This window comes from Lepisosteus oculatus, chromosome 3, assembly GCF_040954835.1.
Source record: "Lepisosteus oculatus isolate fLepOcu1 chromosome 3, fLepOcu1.hap2, whole genome shotgun sequence".
NCBI lineage: Eukaryota > Metazoa > Chordata > Actinopteri > Semionotiformes > Lepisosteidae > Lepisosteus > Lepisosteus oculatus.
In genome coordinates, this window is record NC_090698.1 from 5,321,973 (window position 1) to 5,347,079 (window position 25,107).

The 25,107-nt window shown below is 47.7% G+C and overlaps 1 protein-coding gene across 1 annotated transcript; it reads left to right on the forward strand.

The window, feature by feature from the left end:
- Positions 1 to 201: 201 nt before the first annotated feature.
- sae1 (SUMO1 activating enzyme subunit 1) lies at positions 202 to 24,139 on the forward strand. The gene is made up of 9 exons (XM_069186365.1): positions 202 to 456; positions 2,300 to 2,411; positions 4,152 to 4,325; positions 11,785 to 11,930; positions 12,025 to 12,124; positions 13,040 to 13,145; positions 18,733 to 18,877; positions 19,544 to 19,613; positions 23,320 to 24,139. The coding sequence occupies exons 1-9, from the start codon at positions 365 to 367 to the stop codon at positions 23,410 to 23,412; spliced, it is 1,038 nt and encodes a 345-aa protein (XP_069042466.1). The 5' UTR covers positions 202 to 364; the 3' UTR covers positions 23,413 to 24,139.
- The last annotated feature ends 968 nt before the right edge of the window (positions 24,140 to 25,107 follow it).

Sequence of the window (25,107 nt, forward strand, 5' to 3'; positions counted from 1 at the left end):
AACTGTTTTCTATGGTATCCTTCTTTGAAATAAATGTGTATTCGGCAGGGAAAGCCCCGAATATGAATCTAAAATACGTAAAAAAAAATGAGCTTGCAACATTTTCGGAAAATTCTTTCGAATTTTCTTTGTTTCTGTATTCGTGGCGGACCCACAAAGATGTGACGTCTTGTTGTCGCGACAGTGTCGCGTCTCTGATGACGCAATCCGTAAGCGCCTCTCCAAACCGTGCGTAGCGGGACATTGGTGACCGCGGTTTATTGAAATTTGTTGTTGGTGGATAATAGTAAATATAAAATACTCGCTAGAAGTAATTTTCTATAAAGTATCGATTACTCTGGTTTGAAGTGTCACGAATTCAAAAATGGTTGAAAAGGAGGAAACACTAATAAGCGAGGAGGAGGCGGCTCAGTATGACCGTCAGATTCGGTTGTGGGGTCTGGATGCTCAGAAAAGGTAATATAGCTGGTTCCGTAGCCCCCTATGTTTTGAGGATCGAACCGGATTTTTCGATAACAAGTTTTTCTTTCTTATCTTTTCTCACGTCTTGCTGTTTACAAGTATGGTGGCCAGCGACCATGTCTTTCATTGTGCACTATAATGTACATTATTAATATACCCTGTGCAGTGTTGTTCCGAAAAGATGAAGATTCGGTTGTTGTAAAGTGAGGGGTTGGTTGTTCATGGGGTAGAGCCAGCAGACAAACTGAAGGTGTTCGGGCTGTTGGGGATAGTGTGCTGTGTACAGCGACGCGACGTGAAAACCGAGGCAGCGGTGAAATCTCATCGCCAGGGGAATGTACAGTATATTCTCGCCTCTCTTGGCGATAATAAGCAGGTGCAGGTCACTCATCACAAACCGGGTAAACTTTCGTGTATTTGTCTAGATTAGCGTGTTGAGTGCACTTGGTAAAATAGACGCTAACATTCTAAATAAAACATATTTTGCAGATTGTCAGATTGATAAACCGGGGCTACTAGTCCGTAGTCTTTTCAATGAAGTGGACTGGTTCTCCTTAAGTGCGCATTTTCCCATGAACCAATGTGATCTGCGCCTGTGTGTTCAAGTAGAGTTGTGCGTTTTGCACTGGTTGCTGTTATCTCGCAACTCTATCATCATCTCCTGCGTCTACGGTTTCTTTTTTTTTTTGATCAGCCATGTTTGTATATTCCTTTTCCCTGAAAGACCCTGGCGTTTAATACTTTTCAAAAGGGTTCTGGGATCGAATCTGTCCTGCTGCATCTGTGTATGTGGAGTTTGCATGATCTTCCTGCATTCCCCTTTGAGGAATTTCATAGTTTCCCCCCCTCTTCTGGTAAATATGCTGTCTAGGATGGTCTAAATTGTCTCTTTCACCCTGTAATGTGAAATGGTATCCCTTCCGGATCCCATCCCATCCCATCCCATCCAACTGGTATCCCATCCAGAGAGAAGCTCAACCCTGTGCTCCATGCCTACCCTGTGAGCCGTGCTTTCAGATAGCTCCCAGCCTGCTGTGCCCCACAGTGGGACAAGTGTTTTTTTGGTACGGGGTGGGTAAAATCGATGACCGCTTCAAACAGTGAGGCAACTGCTAGTTTAGGGGGGTTATCCAATTATTAATTCTCCCCTTTAAACAGAAAAGAGCAGACAGGGACTTTGAAATCGCCTTGGTTGCGTAGCTGCCTTCCCTACCTCTTACTTCAGTCCTTTCCTTTCAGTATGAACAGTGGACGAGGAGGAAAGCTCTGTAAAGGGGATGGAACATTTGCCATGTGTAACAAATGAGTTCTAATAATTCATCTGTGGTCTTATTTGCCTTGTGTTGTTTTAGTCGTCATGCAGGACTCTAGATTAAATTTCAAAGAGTCGCTTCCCACACCCAAAAAATATTGCGCAGTCATCACTCGCGTTCAGAGAAACAAGAGTATCAGCCTCCCGGGTGTGTGAGAGAAGTCTGTTAGTAGGCGCTTGTTCCCCATCTGTGACTGCAGCTGAAAACAGTGTACAGGTTGAAAAGTAATATCAATGCAGGAAACCTCATCTTGTGAAGATTATGTCTTCAGCAGGGGTCTCTAAAGTAAAGTGATGTCTTGCACATTGCCATGTGTTCGAACGGAGGAATATTTGAAATTTCCTTTAGACTAGTATGTGCATCCGCTCTGACGCCACCGGTGGATGAAATTCATTAAAAAGGAAATTGTGTTTTGAAGAAGGAACTGAGCATTTAACTGGATTGAAGTGAGAGTGGGGAAGTCCAGGTCCGCTGCGCTCAGGAGCTGAATGTTTCGCTCTGTCTTGTGCCCTGTCCTCTCCCAGGCTGCGTGCCTCCCGCGTGCTGCTGGTGGGGATGAGGGGGCTGGGGGCAGAGGTGGCCAAGAATCTGATCCTGGCAGGAGTGAAGGGGCTGACGATGCTGGACCACGAGCAGGTAAGCCATTAGTGCCGGGGGTGAGACTTGATTCTCGGCTGTAGTAGTGTCTTTTTTTGCAGTGCCAACCAGTACGTGTGCAGTTTTCTTCGCCAAAGGAGAGCAATGGACATTTGACCTCATAGGATTTTCAGAGCGAGGAAGAACACTAAAGCAAAGTCCACACACAAGGAGCTCCAGTCTGGCTTCAAACCCGGGTCTCTATGCACTTAGATAACTACATGATTCTCATAAAAAGAATGAAAGGACATGTTTTGGATTTGGTGGTGGGACAGAGGGTTTGTGTTGCTCTGAGCTTTTGGGTCCTGGGTTTGATTCTACACTGGGGTGCTTTGTAGACCCTGAAAAGCCAAATACCTCACCTAGAGCTTGTGGGTTTTTTCTCCAGGTGCTCAGGTACTCTCCCAGCCACAGCCCAAAGACCTGCTGTTCTCGTAGAGAGACAGCTATCTTTAAATTGCCCCCCCCCCCGCCCCCCAAGCATATGGGAATGAATGAATGTGTGGCCAGCAATGAGCCGGTGTCCTTTTCGTGCTCCGGCTCCACCTTGTGCAGTTCTTGTTGGTTCTCTGGTTGGCTTTTGATTTGTTTCTCATATCTCCTTCCCTGCTGTGCGGTGAACGTGTCCGGTTGCTCTTCTTTTGAAGTGCATCCAAAGCTGCGTTATCTTTCACGTCACGTCATGAACAAAAGTGTCCCAGAGCCTGCATGAAGGCTTACTCTAGAGCATTGTTAATCATGTTAGCATAGACACTTGTCTTGAGGATAAGTTGCTTCTTCAAGCTCATTGTTTCGCATGTTATATTTCTAGGCTGCTACCTGCATATACAGTTGTATCCAAACGTTTGGGCACCCCTGATCAAATTGCATATTTCAGGGAATATCTAAGTGAAAATAAGTTTACACAACCTCTGCAGGGTACAAACTTAAACGTGATGTATTTCTGCACATTGTAATGCACAATTATTACTTATTTGCTGAATTTAACAAACTTTGCATACAACTGAAGTAATTCAAGTAGGGAGCTGCGTCAGCATGTGTGGGCTGCAAAGGAACAAGTTAAAGGTTTATTCCAGGCTGAAAAGAGAAGAAAGGAAACACAATGTTTCGGCTGTGGAGCCTTCTTCAGGTGTGGAGAACTCAGCCTGTGTCCACACCTGAAGAAGGCTCCACAGCCGAAACGTTTTTTCCTTTCTTCTCTTTTCAGCCTGGAAATTAGCCTCTACATGTTCTTTTGCATACAACTGTAACACTCCACACTTATCTACATTAAATGTCATCTTCCAGGTGTTTGCCCAGTCCTGTATTTTGAGTAAATCTTTAAAAACCTCCTGTGCTGTTTTTACAGTGTTTAACCCAACTTTGGCAGCTTTTGTGATTGGGGAGGGGGGGGTGGACTTATGGTATATGACTATGTGAGTAAACGGAGAAAAACACATAGGTCCTGCAATAGAAAAACTAGACTAAGCAAGAAGATGTAACGAAAATAATTACAAAATTTTGAGAACCGCTTTTCTGTTTGTTAATGGCGTATTGATTGGAGGATCTCAGCCAGTCCTTTCCCGAAAGCTCCCAAACAGTGTATTTCTGCAGCAAGACTTGTTCCAGGCACTCGCCTCTCTTTGTGTAAAGAAATTAGGCTTAAAAAACAAAGACTTTTCATTTGTCCAGGAAGAGGGTTTAAGAGGTCCTGCATTGCCTACTTTTCTTACCCCTGCCCCTCTCTTGTTTCTGTCTCAGGTGACCGAGGAGTCCAGCCGAGCGCAGTTTCTCATCCCAGTGGGTTCTGAGGGTCAGAACCGGGCCCAGACCTCACTGGAGCGTGCTCAGTACCTGAACCCCATGGTGGAAGTAAAGGCAGACCCCGAGAGAGCCGAGTCCAAGCCTGAGGATTTCTTCCTGCAGTTTGATGCGGTGAGTGCTTTGGAGAGCGGAGACAGGGCGGGTTTCCTGTTGCTGTGCTCTACTGCTCATCCTTCACCATCCAGTGCGCAAAGTTCCTTCTGCTTTCTTGTTTCTAGTAGGGGTGTGTGTTCAGAAAGTGGAAAGAAACAGCATTGTCTAACGTCGTCTTTAGTTTAGCTTTAGTGCCCAGGGTAAGGGCTGTGGGGCAATCAGGAGGAATAGGGGGAAGCAGAGATTTTGCTACATCTACATAATAATAATAATTCCTCACACTTATATAGCGCTTTTCTGGACACTCCACTCAAAGCGCTTTACAGGTAATGGGGATCCCCTCCACCCCCACCAGTGTGCAACCCCACCTGGATTATGCGACGGCAGCCATAGTGCGCCAGAACGCTCCCCACACACCAGCTATTAGTGGGAGGAGAGCAGAGTAATGAAGCCAATTCATAGAGGGGGATTATTAGGAGGCCATGATTGGTAAGGGCCAATGGGAAATTTGGCCAGGACACCAGGGTTACACCCCTACTCTTTTCGAGAAACGCCCTGGGATTTTTAATGACCACAGAGAGTCAGGACCTCTGTTTTACGTCTCATCCGAAGGACGGCGCCTGTTTACAGTACAGTGTCCCTGTCACTATACTGGGGCATCAGGGCCCACATGGACCGCAGGGTGAGCGCCCCCTGCTGGCCCCACTAACACCTCTTCCAGCAGCAACCTTAGTTTTTCCCAGGAGCTCTCCCATCCAGGTACTGACCAGATTCACACCTGCTGAGCTTCAGTGGGCTGCTAGTTGTGAAATGGCTGCTGAAAGTATTATTCACCGCAGAGCAGTGGCTCTGTGGCTAAGGAACCCCACCTGTGTCTGGAAGGTTGCCAGTTCAAATCCTACTCCGCTGGGTCCCTGAGCAAGGCCCTTAACGCTAACTGCTCCAGGGGCGCTTACAATGGCTGACCCTTTGCTCTGACCCCCAGCTTCCCTCACTGTCTGTGTGTCTCGTGGAGAGCAAGCTGGGATCTGTGAAAAGACAAATTCCTAATGCAAGAAATTGTATATGACTTTTAAAATGATTTAAAAATAATAATAAGGCAGATGTTATGGAGCAGAATACCTGTTGATGGTTACAGACTGTTGACAGACACGTATAGTGGAGAAAACGGCACAGATTGGCCAAATAAACTTTGTACTACTTCATGCTTTTCACTGCGCAATGAGAGATGGTTTGAAGAAGAGAGGCAGAAAGCAGCAGCTTCACTGGTGAAAGAAGTGAAGTTGTTTCCGGGAGCCCTTTGTTTCTGCTTTGGAAGTTGTTTATATATACCCGTATATAATAACAGTGTTATTTGCTTTATGTGCAAAATGTAAAATATTTCACTGTTAAATCAATAAATTACGAAACAGAAAATCTTTTAGTTTAAGTGCAACCATTCTGAATGTTTCCCTTTTCTTGAAAGCCAAATAGCAATTTCTTGCAGTTCCCAAAAAACCCACTAGGTGATGCTTTTGCCCCTTCTTTCCACACAGCAGCCAGTTCCCTGAAGGTTAATCAGTCAGGAGAACTAAGCTCTTTGAATTTAAAAAAGAGCTGCTTTTAAGTACCAGGACATTTTAACCCCTGAGCAATAATAATAAATTACCCCACTCAAAGCGCTTTGCGGGTAATGGGGACTCCCCTCCACACCCACCACCATTTCTTTCAACTGCTGTGAACTCTACACACCACACATCGGCTCGGTTACAGTTACACTGGTTTGCAAAGCATAAATGGGGGGCTGTTCGTTCCTGTGCACTGTAAGTGTATTGTGAATATAGTAGCATGTAACGGTATGCTAAGACTAATATAACTGTTCAGGCGGGGGGCTGCGTCAGCAGGCGTAGGCTGCAAAGGAACAAGTAATGGGTTTATTCCATGCTGAACAGAGAAGAAAGAAAACACAACGTTTCGGCCGCGGATCCTTCTTCAGGTGTGAGGAAGGCTCACGCCTCACACCTGAAGAACTCCACGGCCGACACATTGTTTTCTTTCTTCTCTGTTCAGCATGGAATTAACCCATTACTTGTACCTAATATAATTGTTACTCATCTGGATTGACTCTTTCGGCCTTACATGTGTGCAGCATTGCTTTTTTATTGAAGCAGTCTGTGTAAAGCACCTTGCTCACAATAGCAGTGTCACCGCATGGAATTAACCCCTCCAGTGCCCTAACTGGTAATCCGCACGGCCATATACATTTTCACTGCACCTTTCAAGCAAGCGCGTGTTTTCATGCAGAGGTGCAGCCCAACGCAGGGCGAAGGTGAGAGGCAGGGTGATACACCCACTGTGGGCCTCTGCTTCTGCGGAGACCTGTCCCATTGTCTGCGCCGTGTGAATGGAAGGTCAGGCAGCGGCCACCTCCTTCCATTGTGAAGGGCGGAGATCTTGTCAGCTCGCACAATGCCGCGGTGAAAACTAATCCCAGAGCTGCTTTGTGCTTTCTTTCTGCTCCCTTGTTTGAATTGGAAAGGTACAGGAAAACTCTGCAGTGTGAAAACAATATGTTGCTGGCGGTCTGGGATCCCTTTGCCTCTGCACATAAAGCAGTGGCTGAACAATGGCTCCTGCAGGGAAACCCTCTGGCAGTGTTTTCTGAAGGGCTGTGTGAAAAGGCTCGTCAGTACAGCTCCCAACTCGAGTCACATGCCATCATGCACCAGGAAGGCCTGTCCTCATCAGATGAGAGGCCTGGGCAAAACTCCCGGCACTAAAGGGAGCAGGCCCAAACACTGGTTCGTCTTGCACATCCTGTGGTTTCTAATGCATACGCTGTGAAACTGGACAGATTTATTTAGCGGGGTGCTCTTGTTTTCAGACTCAGGCGAGCTCCATAATGTTTTATTTAGACCCTTTTTGTTTTCCTCACTGCAAAACATGATGTTTGTTTAACTCCACAGTTTTTATTTCATGCAAAAATGAAGTCTGACGTTTTCGGAACTGAAAACAATTTGAAGATCTGCATTAGCCAAGTTTGGTTCAGCTTGGGGTTCAATCGAATAAGAGCTGGAACAAAACCTAGATGAGATTGGGCTCATGATAACCTGGATTTGGGAAGGTAGGAAAAGATCTAAAATGGTATAAAGAATGATGGGAAGGTGCAGCATTGCTTATACATCAAAATGCCTGCAGCACACAAGTAATGGCTTTTGTTTTAATAGTACGTGACACGGCCCTTCCTTCAATTATAGACGGGAAGTGATTAAGCCTTTGAATGGGATTTTATAATTTTTCCAATGACTCATTGTGAGGAGTTTCTCAATGAAATGTAAGAGATTAATAAATCGCAGGGCACACATCACAGCACAGGTGCTCTCGTACTGCTGCTTCAGACTAGATCAAATCCAGGGAGGTATCTCCCACTGGGACTGGGATGCACAGTTCAGGGAAGAGACGCTTTCCTGTCTTTGAGATTCTTGCTTGTCCCAGAAACCTGGAGAAAACAAACTATCCGAAGTATCATCATAGCAAAAAATGTGTGTTTGGGGGGGGGGGCTCAGAAAATAGTAGTAGAGAATCAGTGAAGCCTTAAACACCCGCAGTGAACAGCAAAGAGCAGGTGAAACCTGTTGACATTTATGCAGAACGACTAATTCTGCCAAAATACAGATATGTGGAAACGTGAACCTTCGGGAACATAGACACGGATTCCTTTCTGCAGATAGAAATAAATGGCGCATTTGTAATAAATACGTTGTAGGTCTGTAGCACAGATGTACTTACTGGACTGGGGGTTGTATGTAGGGAATTTCTAAGGGGGAGGTGAAGGACTGGAGTGGACAAAGCTGGATCTGTGAAAGTTGGATGGGGTGGGTGCTGTGTGAGAACCGTGGGCGGTGCAGCTCGTGTCTGCCCGTGTGTGTGTGTCTGCCCGTGTGTCTGCCCGTGTGTCTGCCCGTGTGTGTGTGTGTGTCTCTTTGGTGGAAGACTTCACTGTCTCGCTCCCCTCCCCCGAGCCCCATTGTCCGACCGAGCTGTGGAAACCCCCCTGTCCTGCCCGGGGAACAATCCCTCCAGTGTCTGTGCCCCCGGGGTGCTGACTCGCAGCCCTGGCTGAATGAGCCCAGCGCAGCCACGTCTGTTCAGCCGTGCCCAGGCGGTGAAAAGGGGAGGAAGGACTGCGGTTTTCCCACTCGAAGATCTCCTGGTTCAGGTTTCCAGACACTTCCAGTTAGTCATCCAGGCCCCCCCGGATGAATGGGGATCCTCCCTATTATACTTCCGTGTGTCAGCTTGAGCTGTCCTGGCGTAGGTCGGGTCTGTCTGCCTGGTCTTGTGACACACCTACACACTAGAGGTGTGAATGCTCTCTCTGCCCCCCTGACTGTCCACATAAGAGCATCTCCAGTGACAAACGGATCCTTTTTGTTTAGAAATGAACCGCGTGTTTCCTTCCTCTCCTGCAGTCTCTGCCATGTGGTTCCTGTAAGCCTGTCTCCTGCAGCCAAGAGGAAACTTGGGACCTATTCTCTGATCTGTTGTGCCGTTTTCTGTTGAATGTTGTGTGTTCAGAAACGATGGCAGTATGTCAGTCATTCTGGTTAACCCTGAATGGCCCAAACACTAAAAGAAATAAGGCAGCCGTTCGGAATGGGAATTGTCTCTTCTTAATAACATTAAACGTCTGTATAGCTAATTGTATACGATCTGCATGTATATGGGGGGGCTAGGAGAAACGGGAGCAATCCCATGCAGATATGGAAAGAACATCAACAGCAGCCATATGTGCAGCACCCACCTGGACGGTGCCTTTTTACAGTATAGTGTCCCCATCACTATACTGGGGCATTAGGACCCACACAGACTGCAGGGTGAGCGCCCCCTACTGGCCCCACAAACACCTCTTCCAGCAGCAACCTCAGCTTTCCCAGGCGTCTCCCATCCAGATGCTGGCCAGGCTCACACCTGCTGAGCTGCAGCAGGATGCCAGTTGTGAGTTGCAGGGTGATATGCAGGCTTCATGCAGACAAGCAGCACACAGAATGACAGGGCTTTGCATGTGTATGGGTGCTAGTATGGGTTGTGGTTCGCATATAACAAGCAGGAACTGAGCCCAAGACCCTGTAGCGGTGAGATGCCCGTCTTAACCACCATGCGCCTGTGCCACGCACAGTGCCAGCATGCCTCGTGCGCGGTATTTCAGCGATGTCTTTGTACCGTGACAAACTGGCTAATTGTATGTTGCGCTTATTGTGCCCGATCTGTGACAAAGCAGTTCTTTATTGTCCTGTAGTGGAAGAACAGCACTGTCATGGACAGTGCCGTTAATAATGAACCTGTATTTTTAGCCACACAGTGTTCCATCCTCACTCTCTCTGGCTCTCTTCTTCATCCTGTTATCCTTGGGGCTTGTCTTTTCTCTTTTGTGTTCATGCGTCTGAGCTGTGAAAAAAAAAAATTCCCTGTCGCCGTGGGTGGTAGGGACGTGTCCCGACATGTGCTTCCATTCAAAGGGAACATTTCCATGTATCCGACTGTACCAGTCTGGCTGCTGGCTCAGACCAAGGAAGGGTGACCGGTCTGTGCAAAATCCACTCAGTGCCCTTCTCTTTCCTGAGCTGCAGGGAAAAAAAGCTCAAGTCAAACCTACGCTGGAAGAAAAACCAAACATTCGTTCTTCTTCCCTGTGGACAGTTTTGCAACGTGCTGTTGAGCCTCACTTGTTTCCACAAGTATTCACCTGTCGTCACAAGTATCTCTTTAATTGGAAAGGCTCTGTAATTCAGAGCTCCAGTTTAGGAACAAAAGCATCTCTGAGTATTTTACCAACGGAAGCAGGGATCTGAGAAAACAAGTCACATCCATGAATGAGGGAATAAGGAACACATTTCCTCTGCACGTTTCAGAAACAACAGCAGCATTTCTGTGTCTTAAAGTGCACAGAACAGCAAATTAAAAACTAAAGCAAGCACCCTCTCTGCCTACTTGCATATGTCCCTGGAGATTGGGTGGCACCCTGGGCTAATTTCTCTCTGTACACTCTGTACTGACGCCCAAACGCACCTCACGCCAGAGGGATAAGAAATGGGGTGTGATGTGCACCCCCCACCCCCCCGCAAGGCCCACGCTTTATCTGTGCGCGCACCGAGGGAGTTGAGACCTCACCCCCACCCGGACCCCCGCTGGGGTTGGGGAGTGCTGTGGGTGATAGTGTGCACTCTCTCCCTTGGTCAGCGCCTTGATAAACGTTATCTAGGAGAAAAGGGCAAATCTAAAAACAAACAAAAGCGTTTCATTGCAAAGAAAAATATGTTTTTTTCCCCTCCATTTCATCAGGTTGTTGACAGAGCAGTGAAATGACATCATGTTTCTTGCGAACAGTAACTGGCACTCACACACATGTAGAGCCCTGCTGTACTGTGCGACGCCTTATTGGCATACAGCACTGAGCATAAGAAGGAGGAGACTCAAGCACTGTAGGTCTTCCACATCGTTCAGGGGAAGACGGAGGCAGTTGAGGAGTGTTTGAAGCACTGGTAATGGCTGGAGAATTGCAGACAGTGATAGGGATATTTCATAATGACTGGGTCCTGTAGTTTATTCACCTTAAAAGCAATAAGTGCAGCTGGTCTGTGATGTTGACCTTCATGTTTCGTGACGAAAACAGAACTTAATATTTACCAGCCACGTATATTCACAGTAAATTACACAAATCAAGAGGGTAAGAAACATGACAAACGAGAGGAGGCTATTTGGGTCGTCTAGCCCATTTGGTAGTTAATAGCAGCTCACATCACAGCAGCCCACTGAAGCTCAGTAGGCATGAGCCTGTCCGGGACCTGGAGGGGAGACTCCTGGGAGACTCCTGGGAAAGCTAAGGTTGCTGCTGGAAGAGGTGTTAGTGGGACCAGCAAGGGGCGCTCACCCTGCGGTCTGTGTGGGTCCTAATGCCCTAATATAGTGATGGGGACACTGTACTGTCGAAAAGGCATTGTCCTTCAGTTAAGATGTCAAATGGAGGTCCTGACTCCTCATCAAAAATCCCAGAGCATTTCTTGAGGTGTAGGGGTGTCCTGCCCAAATTTCCCCCCTTGGGTTTTACCAATCATGGCCTCCTTTTAATCCCCATCTCTGAACTGTCTTCATCACTCTGTTCTCCTCCCACTGAGAGCTGGTGTGTGGGGAGAGTACTGGCGCACTATGGCTGCTGTCACATCATCCAGGTGGGAGCACACACTGGTGGTGATGGAGGGGATCCCCATTACCTGTAGAGCGCTCTGAGTGGAGTGTCCAGAGAAGCGCTACATAACTGTGAAGGTTTATATTATCACTTGCTCAGAGTGCCGTGCCGGTGGCAGAGCTGGGGGTTTGAACCTGAAAACGGTGTGGCAGTTAGTGCTCTCTCCTGTGCTCCGACCGCTGGACAGGGACCTCCGCCGTGTCCGGTTGCACCGGAGCTGTGTCTGAACCCCCTGTCCTCTCCTCCTCCCAGGTGTGCCTGACCTGCTGCCCCCGTGACCTCCTGGTGAGAGTGGACCAGATCTGCACCAAGAACAACGTCAAGTTCTTCAGCGGGGACGTGTTCGGGTACCACGGCTACATGTTCTCCAACCTGGGGCCCGAGCACCACTATGTGGAGTGAGTGTCGCCATCCCGTTGTTTTTATTTTCAAGTGCCCCATGGAGCGGAGCTGTAGCGCAGGTGGTGATCTCCTTTGCTTTGCCTTTTTCAGAGAGAAGCCAAAGGTGGTCAAACCTGCAGAAGAGGTTGACGATGGGCCCGAGGCCAAAAAGCCAAAGATTGACCCCAGCAAGACAGCCATGGTTAAGAAGGTAAGCTGTCACCATCGTTCTTTTCTACTGTCTTTTCCTAGGTGGTATTATAGTATCTTCTGTAGCATTAAAAACATCAGAATGGTTACAAACATGTCGCCATTTCGCCCAGTTAATTGATCCAACGGCCTCATTCAGCCATGACGTGACGGTAGCCAGGGTGTGGACTTCAACAACATGGCTGGGTAGCTTGCTCCATACTCCTACAACCCTTTGAGTAAAGAGGTGCCTCATTTTCTCATGTACCTCCTTTACTCCCTTCAATTGAGTGCAGTGCAGTTTCCCTTTGTGCCCTCTTTTTTCTATACTATAGGTTCATTCAGTTGGGATGAAAATAAGATTGCACATCAAATATTGAGGTCTGGTGAAAACTGTAACGCATGAATGTCGTGTGGTTTTTATCATACAGCTTTTCCACGGTAAATGTCGGCAATGTTGAATGATAGCACACAGTAAGTTTAGAAGCCAGATGAGATTTTTTGGCCTCCTGTGTTCTGTTTGCTTTTTTGTGCCGTTCCGATGTGTTTTTCCAAAGTGTTCTTGGGCCACTTTTTTAAGAGAATGATACGGGTTTTAAACATGAAAGAATTTCAATGATTTTCTGAAGAAATAAAAAGTAAAACGTACATAAAGTCTCACTCTTGAGGCAACAGTGCATTTCTTCCTTTTTACAGGATCCTGTTTTTGTTTGGATAGTTCGAATGATTTGAAAGAATAAGATGCACGCACATCTATTGTACCCTTACAAAACTCTTTAAACTAAAGGATAATCCAAAATGCAACTCCATCACGAAGGAATTATAATATCCCGGTTAAAAATAAAAATCTTTTTGCTAAAGTGTGAAAGCAGAGCTGTCTCATGGCATGCGTGGGCAGTGGCCATTTAACCATCCCCCTTCTCTGCCTCTCGGACAGACGGCCAGCTTCTGCTCCCTGAAGGAAGCCCTGGAAGTTGACTGGACGAGTGAGAAGGCCAAAGCTGCCCTGAAACGCACCCCAGCGGACTACTTCCTCCTGCAAGGTACCGCCCCCCCCCCCCCTTTGCCCCAGAGCCTCTCCTTCTCAAGGCTGCCTGTCTCTGTGTCATAATAAAGGCTCCGCCCCCCGCCCTGTAAAGCCCTGTTTGGGCTCTGTGGCTGAGGATCTGCGCCTGTGGCTGGAAGGTTGCCGGTTCGTATCCCACAACCAGCAGAGGAATCCTACTCTGTTGGGCCCCTGAGCGAGGCCCTTAACCCCAGCTGCTCCAGGGGCATCGTATAAATGGCCGACCCTGCGCTCTGACCCCCAGCTTCTCTCCCTGTCTGTGTGTCTCATGGAGAGCAAGCTTGAGGATGCGAAAAGACACATTCCTAATGCAAGTAATTGTGTATGGCCAATAAAGTGATCTTATATTTAATGGCACAAACCTGCCTTTTCCTGCAGTGGACTGGTGTCCCGTTCAGGGTGAAATTTTGTCTCGTGGTCTGTGGTTCCAGGATGTGTTCAGGAAATAAAAGTCTTTCTCATAATGGATGGAAACAGACTTTCTCACCAATCATTTCATCTTGTCACTTTTTTAAGTTGACTTTGTGAATTTGGACAGATAACAGCACATTTCCCACTACAGCAGGACAGTTAAGGTGTCTTAGTTATGGTTGGCTGTGCTCTGTGTGTTAAAACATTGCTGCCCTCAATTCATTTGAATGGGTCAGCACTGATCCCCAATCTGTTAGTTCTGTGGCCAGTGCTGAGCATTTGTGAAGCTGTTCCTCCATTGCACAGCTCAGTAGAGGTGCAAACTCGTGGATATGTTTTTACTCTCTGATAGTGATTCCAAAATGACTCGAGCCTATCCTGGTCTTTCCAAAGTAGGTTTATCCATTTAGGACCAGTTCTCAAAAGGGGGCCCCCTACTGGTAAAGTAAAGGCACCAGATATGGCCCAGGGTGCCTAACTGGGAGAGCACCAATGAGGAAAGGGAAATGCTAGCTGGCATATCTTCTAGGATTGCGTATTACAGCGCTTCCTGTGACTTGGCGGGTGCAGAGCACGTTGATGAGCAAGAGACGCGTTGCTCATTTAGTCCCAGGTCATTGTTCTTTTAACGAGGTGAAAGATGAACCACTCTGACGGGTGTTGCGAGCCACGTGTGTGCGTCTGCAGGTGCTCGTTCTCAGTGTGCAATGCAGGGGGTCTTCAGAGAGTTAACGACTGCAGGTTGGGCAGGGTGTATAACAGAATTGGCCATTCCGATTCTTTAAAAAAAACGAAAACGTGGCATGTCTGTCGGGGGCTTGGCTTTGCGGCTCTTGCAGGGCCTGACACAGACAGGTCAGAGGGCATGAAAAGGTCGTGGGATAACTGGACTGTTCCATCATATTTTAAGGGGTGCATGATTTTTTATTTTGCTTTTTGCTTTGCAGGCTGGCAGGTGAAAACAGGTGTAGAGAAGCCCCCCCCTGCACACTTTGTCCTGCTCACACGTGTTGTTTTTGTTGTTGTTGTGTTCTTGTGTTTCCCAGGTCCTTTTTTTTGATGACGGTGTTATTAATAGCCACCCCCAAGGCTGTTCACTAAATCAGCTCTTTTTTCCATCACAGGTTTGCCATGGCTAACCATGTGTGAGGATTTCATTAAAAAAAAAAACAAGAATCGTAGAATCACCACTTAGGTTGTTCCAACAGAGCTGGTTATTCAAAGCACGCCTCGTAATTTTTTTTCTTAAAGAAGAAAAACATTTCCTTTTACTTGTTTTGGTTCTTTTAAAGGTTAATTTGCTTTGGAGCTATAAATACAGTGCCGCTGCACAATAGCACTGTTTTGAGGAAGGATCATTTCCTCTCCTGCTCAGACTCGGTGGCTGTTTCTGTGACGGGGGGTGTTGTGAGCAGTGACGATGGCCAACAGGGTAGAGATTTGTGAGCACCAAGGCTGTTTTCACTTCGCCAACCGTGCAGTTTTTAGGAAAGCCGTTCTTTGTTGAAAATCTTGTGCCATTGTGATTTCTACCTGTTTCTCACAAATCACGGGCTTTCACCAGTACACTAGAGTGGGATTTCAATTTTATCCAAGGAATAAGTTACTGGCAGTTGCTGGTTTTTATGTTCTCACAGTAATAATAGTTTTGCTACTACTAGCACAGGAAACTAATAACAGTAGCACAGAAGGACTCTTCCTTCCATGTCTGTTTCTAGCCACTCTCAGACTTTGTGCTCTTGTGCTCCAGCCATTATATCAATAGCAATAGTAATTCATTACACTTATATAGCGCTTTTCTGGACACTCCACTCAAAGCGCTTTACAGATAATAGGGACTCCCTTCCACCATCACCAGTGTGTACCCCCACCTGGATGATGCAACGGCACCCAGAGTACTCCAGTACTCTCCTCACACACCAGCTCTCAGTGGGGAGGAGAGCAAAGTAATGGAGCCAGTTCAGAGATGGGGATTATTAGGAGGACATAATTGGTTAAGGCCAATGGGGTAACACCCATACTCTTTTTGAAAAACGTCCTGGGATTTTTAATGACCACAGCGAGTCAGGACCCCAGATTTACATCTCATCTGAGGGACGGTGCTTTTTTTCCCACAGTGTACTTTTCCCGTCACTACTGTATACTGCAGCATTAGGACTCACACACTGCAGGGTGAGCGCCCCCTACTGGCCCACTAACACCTCTTCCAGCAGCAACCTTAGCTTTCCCAGGAGGTGGTGGTCAGTAGGGAGGTGTGTATGAGTCAGGTGCATACAGGCAGTGATGGTCAGTAGGGAGGTGGGTGTGTCAGGTGGGTACAGGACAGTGATGGTCAGTAGGGAGGTGTGGGTGTGTCAGGTGGGTACAGCGCAGTGATGGTCAGTAGGGAGGTGTGGGTGTGTCAGGTGGGTACAGGGCTGTGATGGTCAGTAGGGAGGTGGGTGTGTCAGGTGGGTACAGGGCTGTGATGGTCAGTAGGGAGGTGGGTGTGTCAGGTGGGTACAGGGCAGTGATGGTCAGTAGGGAGGTGGGTGTGTCAGGTGGGTACAGGGCAGTGATGGTCAGTAGGGAGGTGGGTGTGTCAGGTGGGTACAGGGCAGTGATGGTCAGTAGGGAGGTGGGTGTGTCAGGTGGGTACAGGGCAGTGATGGTCAGTAGGGAGGTGGGTACAGGGCAGTGATGGTCAGTATGGAGGTGGGTGTATCACGCTGGAATAGTGCAGTGATAGTCAGCAGGAAGTGTGTCTCAGTCGTGTTCCAGGCTGGTATAGTGAGTGATGGCAAGCAGGGCGTCTGCTCCCTGTCTGGTGGAAACAGGAGTAGGCGGGCTCAGCCATGCGGAGTTGTGCAGTTTACGGACAGCCGGTGGCAGGAAGTGACTGGAAGGGGGGGGTTAGTAATTAAGGCTTGTTGTGTGGGTGGAGCGCGGGGGATTCAGAGATTGGCACACCAGGCGCTTGGCACAGACTCGGGGGTAGGGTTACATTCCAGGATGCGGCTCTCCATTTAACTGTCTAAACTATTTCGTGTAGCTCTTCAGAAAGATAACGAAGGGGAAAGATAACTGTTGGAGCTCTGAGCCACATCCGTTTGGTAGTGGTTGCTTCAGCTTCCTGCTTCACATGGATTCTCTCCTGTCCTGTCTTCCTGCCCTGCACAGTATCTTAAGTGTTCTTTCCATGGCAGAGCCAAAGCCCTGTTTGTTCCCACAAGGTTATACACCACGGCGAAGGGCGTACTGCACAGACCAGCCTTAGGAAGAAATGCAATTATTAGAAGTTGCAGAGTTCAATAACAAATACAACAGTTTACATAACAGGATGCGGTGGACACAATGCAAACAATGCAAATATACTACGCAATTTAGATTCATTTGTTTAAGATCAAGATAAGGTTAATGCTTACTATTTAGGTTTTCTTTTTTTTTCTGCGCTTGACTACTTTGGACTCGACAGCTGCTAATCGTCTGGCTTCGCTTCTAATATCTCTGCGCCAAGGTGGGTGCAAGGACTGGACTCAGACATCTTAGCCGCTGGGCATCAGACGTGCAGTGAGCTCCACGAGAGAGTCAGCGCAGGTTAGAGGAGTGATGCATCTCTCGCCGACTGCAAACGACTTGCAAACTGCAAGCCAAGCTGAGGGTACCCTGACTCGAGCTCACCCATCCTGATTGTACGTCAGCAGGTGTCTGCAAGACCTTGGGATTCTCCGCTGCTCCATCACTAAGTATCAGATGGATGTGCGCATGCAGACAAGATCTTTCTCTCAATTAAGGGGCACATTAAAGTTAGTTCTCCAGTTTTTCCCATGGTGACGGCAGCTCAGGAGGCAGCCAACAGGGGTTATAGCGCCCTGTTGTAAGTTTTATGTAAATACAGTGTATTTGCAAACTTTCTGACTTACTATCTCAGAAAAAAGCATCTTCCCTCTCTTCACCAAGCAGTCCTCTCGTAGGCTGGGGCTAAAGTATTTCTTTAGGTTGTGCACAGTTACGACTGGGAAAGATCAACACTCGCCCGTGATGAGTTCAGAGTGAAACTCACAGTCAAAAGAGGATGTTTTGGGGGGTTTTTTATTGCTTGTGGTAGCAAAGTTGGATTTTTTGCACAGGAAGTGTTGCACAAGTCGTTCCCGCCGTGTTCTCCCAGGCCTGCCTCGAGTCGTGGTGCGTCGTGTTTCCATGGGTGTGTTGCATAAGGGCCTGCTTTAACCTTTAACCTTTCCTCTGCTGACCCGGCACGGCACTTCAGCTCTATTTATATTTTCGGTCTAAAGGCGCTTTGTACTGCGTTGTTGATGTCTAAGGCTAGGTAGATAGACTCTTACGACATCAGGATGTTGATATTTGCAAGACAGGCTGGTCAGAGGTGGAGAATGAGCTTGGGCAGAGCTGGTTGTCAGAGAGATGGTCAGGAAGGCAGAGGAAGGTGTCGAGACACAGGCTCCAGGAGGGGGGTGACCAAGGAGCCTGTTGTTGTTTTTGTTGTTGTTGTTGTTGTCTGCACGCCAAGCATTGCGCAGCAGCACCCAGAGTGCTTTATCACGAATCAAGATCATCCTGTTCCAGCGCAGAGAGGGGATTGAGGAACTGGCAGAGCCCGAATCTCAACCTCGACTCGTTGACTTTTGTTTTTTCATTCCTGCGCGCTGTTCTCGTCGTCTGCAGCCCGTTTCACACATCAGAAACGCGGCGGCGCGTGCCTCACTTTCATGCCGTTCCAAGCTCACTGTGAGGATAACGTCAGCCTGCTGAGCCTGGGAAAGCACAGGCCTGCTGTATTCAAATGAGCATGTGCAATATCGGTGTCACAGAACTGTGTGATGGTTTAAAGCAGGTAGAAATGCAACTGAGTCAAACATCAAATCAAACAGCATTCAAAACTGCCAGTATTCATTGCGTAGATTTTAAATAAATCACTGAAATATTTTGGTGACTTTTTACTATTAAACCAGTTTTCATGCACAATCAGTAACACCCAACAGTTTCTGCTGACAATGCTGTTGTATAAAACTTCTGAAATCATAGTTTGATCACTTTCAAAAGGAGAGCTCTAGTGATGCATATTCGTTGTTGTAATGCTGGAGATACAGGGATGAGTTAGTCAGAGTAGACTGAGCATTCCCATGAGTCGTCTGTCTCCATCTGGTGCACAGTACTCCTGAAGTTCCGCACGGACAAGGGTCGTGACCCCCACCCCGAGAGCTTCGCCGACGACTCCCAGCTCCTGCTCCAGATCCGTGACGATGTCCTGGATTCCCTGGGGCTGGGTACCGAGCTGGTCCCGGACGAGTTTGTCAGGTAGGACGGCGTGCTGGGTACAGTGCTATTCACTGCCGACAGAAATGGAAAAAGTGTTGGCACCTCCAGTCCAGCTCAGTCTGGAAAACAAAAAAAATGTAAGCGAACGCTTCCAAATTGGAACAAGCTCTGGCAGACGCATAGAAACATAAAAACATTTAGAACCAAAGGCAGACCATCCTACCCATCTAGCACTTTTGGTCACAAGTAATTTATTGATCCAAGAATCTCTTTCAGCTGTTTCTTTAAAGAAACCAGTGTATTGACTTTAACAGTGTGGCTAGGTAGCTTGTTCTATACTCCCACAACCCTTTGGGTAAAGCACTCCCTCCCATTCTTAAAACAGTAGAATGGTTCTATTTTATAACAGCGGTTCTGTGTTCTTAAAGGGGCGATATACACAACAGCCCTCAGGATGGGCTCCTGCATCCTGCTCTGCAGGGCACAGTAGCCAGACTTTATGGGATACAGACAGGATTCGTGCCTGGAAACCTACAGAAGGAACGGGCGCAATCCTTTGACCTAGCATTGTGTTACTATAGCTTGTCTCTGTCTCATCTGACAGTGTTGACCATTTACCCCTACTTCCCCACCTAATGGTCAAAGAGTAAATCTTGGGGTGAATTGGAACAGCATTGTCATCGTTGTTTGTTTGTTTTTCCCCAGCTACTGCTTCTCGGAGATGTCTCCTGTGTGTGCGGTGCTGGGAGGCGTGCTGGGACAGGAGATTGTCAAGGTGAGGTCTCTATCATTGCTCTGTGTCCTCTTTGCTGCCGTGTCCAAGTTTCATTTTACTCATTTTAATGTAAACCCTTTTTTGAGTCGCTGAAACAGGGAGGCGGGTTGTTTCACACATGTGGCTTGAGACCCCAAGGTGACAACCAAACAGGCAGTACATTGAATAGCGATACATAAAGCATAAAGCGTCACAGAAAACACAAGAAACGCTGGTCAGTGCCTTCGAAACTTAACCTGGCTCAGCCCTCCCCCCGGCATTTCGAGGTTCTAATCCGTCCGAAGTTCTTCTGTGTTCATTACCCACGTTTCTGTGCATGGAGTATAATACACCCGCACAGCCTGATGTATTGGAAAGCGTAGGGCACACGCATGCACCCAGGAGATTATGCCAGTAATCCTGCTATCAGAAAAAGAAAACCTTCATTTGCATTCAAGTGTGCACCATCCAGGTGTGTCACAGCAGGAGTGGATCCATCATGGACACTGACTCTGTCGGCTACAGTGAAACCAAGAGCCTGCAAATGTGGTGCCAGTAAAAGCTGATGAAAGCACTGCACTGTGCAGCCTGCTGGAGTCCCTGCTAGACATTTGACAAGTTGCTTATATAGACGGAAACGTACCTTTCAAAAATGTGTTTGTGCCAAAATGAATTTGCTTAAGGAGACTTGGTGAAGGTTTTCCTTCAAAACCGAGAGCGGGATTTTAACTGACGAAGTTCTGCTGAAGAGACTCACTGGCCAGCCTGCAGCCAACAGGTCTCGAGAGGCCACGGTGCACAGCTCTCTCTGATGTAACTGTGTGCAAAAACGGATCCATACGGCTCCCACAGAGAGCAGCATTGAGGGCAACAGTTCAGTTATGCAAACTTGGAATTTGCTTACATCTGATGTTTTATGTGATGGGGTGGGGAAAATTAAGGCTGTTGAGGGACAATCTGAGCTCATGAGTGCGGTTTATGTTTTAAGTGGAAAATGCACGATGGTGTGGTCAGACTGTGAACAAAAGGCTGTACTCCCGAGATTAGTGGCAAAATAATCGTGAGAGTTTGTTTGCAGCACCTGTATCACAGAAGAACAAAACAAACAAGCTGAATATTTACCGCCAACAAAACGAGACCCAGCAGGGAGGTCTGGAAAGGTGCTGCCAAAGTTACATCTTTCTTTTATTCCGAATATTGTGCAATGGCACAGCTCTCTTCAAAAGCAAACTCCAGCTGTTCTGACACAGCTCTTGTACTGTGTCTCGTACGGACCCAAATCCAGCGCCAGACAAGACAACTACACAGACTCTGAATGGCACAGGCTCGGTAACATTAACACACAGGTGATCGCAAAAAGCAACATGGAGAAAAAGAGAGAGCACAGAACACCAACATGCAGACCACACCTTGCACTGACCAGTAACAGTCAAACACCAGAGGATTGCACATGTGGTGGTAATGCACTATTTGGAAACATTGTTCTGCGTACAGCTGCTTTGTGTCTGTGTGTGTCCGTCAATGGAGTGCATGCTGATGGTGTCCTGTTTTTCTCCTGGTTTGCCCGTGATGCCGGTTCTTCGCGACCCTGACACTGGATTTGGGAATCAGGTGAGTAGAACTGTCTGTTTGTGTTGTGCGTGTTCGCCCATTGTGACACTGTGACGCATTGTTACAGGATAAAAAAGAAAGCACGGGTAAGAGATTGGTACGTGTGCAATCATTGAAACAAATACATTGAGAGGACTGGAGGCCTTTCGGCTGATTAATCCGGATGGATTTTTGTGCAGCCGTTGCTCGGGGCTGAGCCCTGACACCGCACACGTCATTCCGAATAACTCGCATCCCTCTTGCTCCCCCATGGCCTTCCCATCATTCCCATCATTCCCATCACCGCTTACCTGCTCACCACCCGATCTCTGTCATGGCAACTGCAGGGCGGAGTGGACTGTTGGGTTGTTCCCTGTGTAATTGCCGTTTTTCAGTGATCAAGAGCTTTGCCCTCGAGCAAGGCCCCCCTAGCTGTGTTTACAAGTCTACCACCAGGACAGAAAGAAGAACAAGACTGTGATGAGGGCTGGTCTTGATGACTGTTCTATTATTATGTTATGAACTTATTTTACATCAGTAGGGTGCACGGCATCTACAGTTTTGGTTACATAAACAGCTGTGAATTTACAGCCGTCAAGTGACATGTGAACCACAGTTTACTCAAGCCCTCTGTTTTCTTTTTCTGTGCTTAAGGCTGGGTATTTATATATTCTGTTTATTTGCTGGGGGGGGTTTCAAGAAAAGAATCCCTGTGGCAGGCAAAGGTTCCTTGTACTAAGAAATCTGAGGCCTCCTTTTAAAGGAATCACGCCCATTGGTTTCTGTCTTCTCTGTTTTGAGCCTTTAATGATTCATTTTGTCGCAATAGGATTTACATACTCTTAACTCCATGCAGCTGCTCTCTTTATAATCTTGCTCTCTCTGTTGTCTGCAGTATCTTAGGTGCTGATAGTGGCTCTGCTGACCCTCACAGTTTATATTTACAAGGCAACTTTCAGTGGACGAGCAAAGTTAATAGTCACTGAGTCAACTGTCATCATATTCTTGGAGTGCCACTGCAGAAACATTTTAGTGTTCATCGCTGGTGGGGCAATGCTTTCTCGCCGTGCTTGCAAATGAACTGGCGCTTAACGTTCTCTTATAATTAGCGCTGGTGATGAGAAGGATTGCGTTTCTGGGGCGGCGTGTGTGTGTGGTAGTGGGTGCAGCCGATGCTGATCCCAGACTGACACTGTCTCCTGCCGCTGGCGCATGATGAAATCGGCTGCAATGAGCGGGCGGGGAGAGCTGTGAGAGGGGGCTGTGTGGATCTGCCACTCGGCACTCCAGCAGCAGCAACAGAGAAGCAGGAAACTCTGCCTTGTAGCTGTGGAAAACCGGGTGTTCGTTCGTGCTCGCTCTGCCCGGGAAAGCCTGAAAGTCAAGGTGGTACTCATTCCAGAGCGCACAGCCTTGCAGCACAGTGCGAAATTGCTGTGGCGCGACTTATTTCTTCTTGGGCATTACGCAAGAAACTTAGAATCTCTGTTTTAATGTCGAGATTTTCTTCCACAGCCACTCCCCCACCTTGCCAAACCCCCCCCAACAAAGTTTTTTTTTTCCATACCAGCCTTCTAGCCCGTTTCGTGTGACAGCTCTCTTAAAAAGGTCGTTGAAGACATCAGTGGCAGCCCATAACTGTGCTGTTTTTTATTTCCTCACGACAGAGGGGCAAACATTTGTAGACCAGTTGAAATCTCGAGCCCTGCTGCACCGATCCGAGAGCTCTGCTGGGACGTTGCTGGCACGCCTCGCAGGCAGTGTCTGATTTTCCCACTGCTTCTCTCTTGCCCTTGTACAAAACACGCTGGCCTTCACTGTGAGCATCTGCGTCAGGCTCTGCATGGTGCAGAAGGCCAGGCGTCCGCAACCTGCTTGTGCAATATGTCTGTGCTTGCTCCATTTTGTGCTTAGTGTTGTGTCCTTCTCGCTATGTCAAAGCTGCTGCTCCTCTTTCAGGAAGCATATGGTCCGCCTGTCATTATAGTCTCTCACTTCACAGTTTATTAGCTTTGTTCTTCTATACCTTAGAGCCAGTATTGATACCTTGAGGACTTACTCACTGGTATTGATGTGTACTCATTTGTTTGTTTTTCCAAAACACGTTGATTAATCACGGCAGTGCCTCTCGTTCCAGGCGCTATCCCAGAGGGACGCTCCGCACAAGAATTTCTTCTTCTTCGACGGGTGGAAGGGCACTGGGGTGGTGGACTGCTTGGGCGAGAAGTAAAACCAGAATCGTTTTCTAGCAGAAATAGACAGGGGGTGGGATTGGGGGCCTTGGAAGTAAGTCAAGTGTGTATATACTGCAGTCTGTTTGTCTCTGGTTCAGCCAACAGCCTACTTGCTAGACCATAGTTTGGAGTTTCACAGAAGGTTCTGTCAGCCACTTCAGGTCTAAACCCATTGAGTCTGGTTTCTCTGGTCCAGTCCCAGGCCCCAGTGCGGAGATCCCACACACAAGTCAAACGAAGCTTGAACCATTCACCTGCAGAGGTCCAGTGCATAGGCTATGTGAAGCACCCTGTGGAGGAGCCCGTTAGAAGACTTTCTTTGCCTGCCATCTTTGAAGTTCTTGTCATTAATGAGAATGATCAGGCCCCCTGGTGAATGTGTTACGTGTTGTGGCGACAATATTACCGAATCGTGCTCTGCGTTTCTCAGCTTGTACTGTCAAATGTTTTGCGCCCCGTTGTAACCTGCATTAGCACAGGCTGTTGTGACAAGCATCCTGAACGTGAGAATGAAATCAGTTATAGGACATTTCACTTAAAGGCATCCGTGATCAATCTGTGGTCAGTTTGGGCCGGAGAGATGGGACGTTTCTGTACATGGTTCCTGGCGTGAACATCGTGCTTCCTTGTGTGTCTAGAGACCTTTTTTCGTTTTACTGTTTAAAGCCCTTGGGCAGACAAACTGTCATTTTTATGTTTTGTAATAAAAAAATTAAAATGAAACATGCTGCCCCGTCTCAATCCTTGTGTGTTCATTTTCATTTTGGAGGTACTTGTCGCATTTTAACCTTTGCTGCTTTTGGCGTTTAAACTGGCCGACGTCAGTGGGAGTTGCCCCAGCCCTCCAGTCGGCGCCGACTCCTGCAAGGAGCTGTGGATCTAGCAGAGTATCAGAGAGACGAGGAGCCGTGTCAGTGGGCTTGTCTAGGAGATTGAACTGCTGCCATGCTTCCTGCTGAAGTTGTATGAGTAGGCCAGGGTTTGAGACAACTGGCTGTGAGCAAGTTCCACTATCCACTAGAAAAGAAACTGCTGAAGTCAGTCGGATGCATTTATGTGAAGTCCCCAGAGAGATGACAAGTCTGCTATACTGAAAATTGGAACAAATTTTTAAAAGATCAGGTAAGGCTCTGCTCATGTTTGAATACCATAAACGGCAGTTTGAGGGACGGAGGCTTTGGAAATTCGTTTGAGGGGGAACAAGTTGACAAAGCTAAGCAGACATGGTGGTGAATCATAACCTCTCCCAGCGAATATATACAGCAGTACCTTGCTTAGTGCAGCGTCTGCTAATGTTGATTCACTATACTGCTCTTCGAACTGGCTTCCGTTACTCCAAATACATCTCTGTACAACCAAATGTCTGTGATGCACGTCCAGGCCAGGTGGGAGCACTAGAGCACAGTCAGCGCAGGCTGCAGCGGTGCTCCTGCTGCTGTTTGTGTTCGAGGCAATATGCAGTGATGTCGGTCAACGGGAGAGTGCGGCACGATGCTGTACGGCCAGAGCCGTTCGTCATCGCTCATTGAAAAGAGGCCTGGAGCCAGATCCCAGCCCGTCCCGGGCAGGAGGAGTGATGGCGGAGTCTGGTGATCGGTCTGCCTGACTGAACGTGCCGGTGCGCAGCCGAACTTTACATGTCCGTGTTTAAAAACACGTTCTCTTCCGTATTCAGCTGGGTTTTAATTATG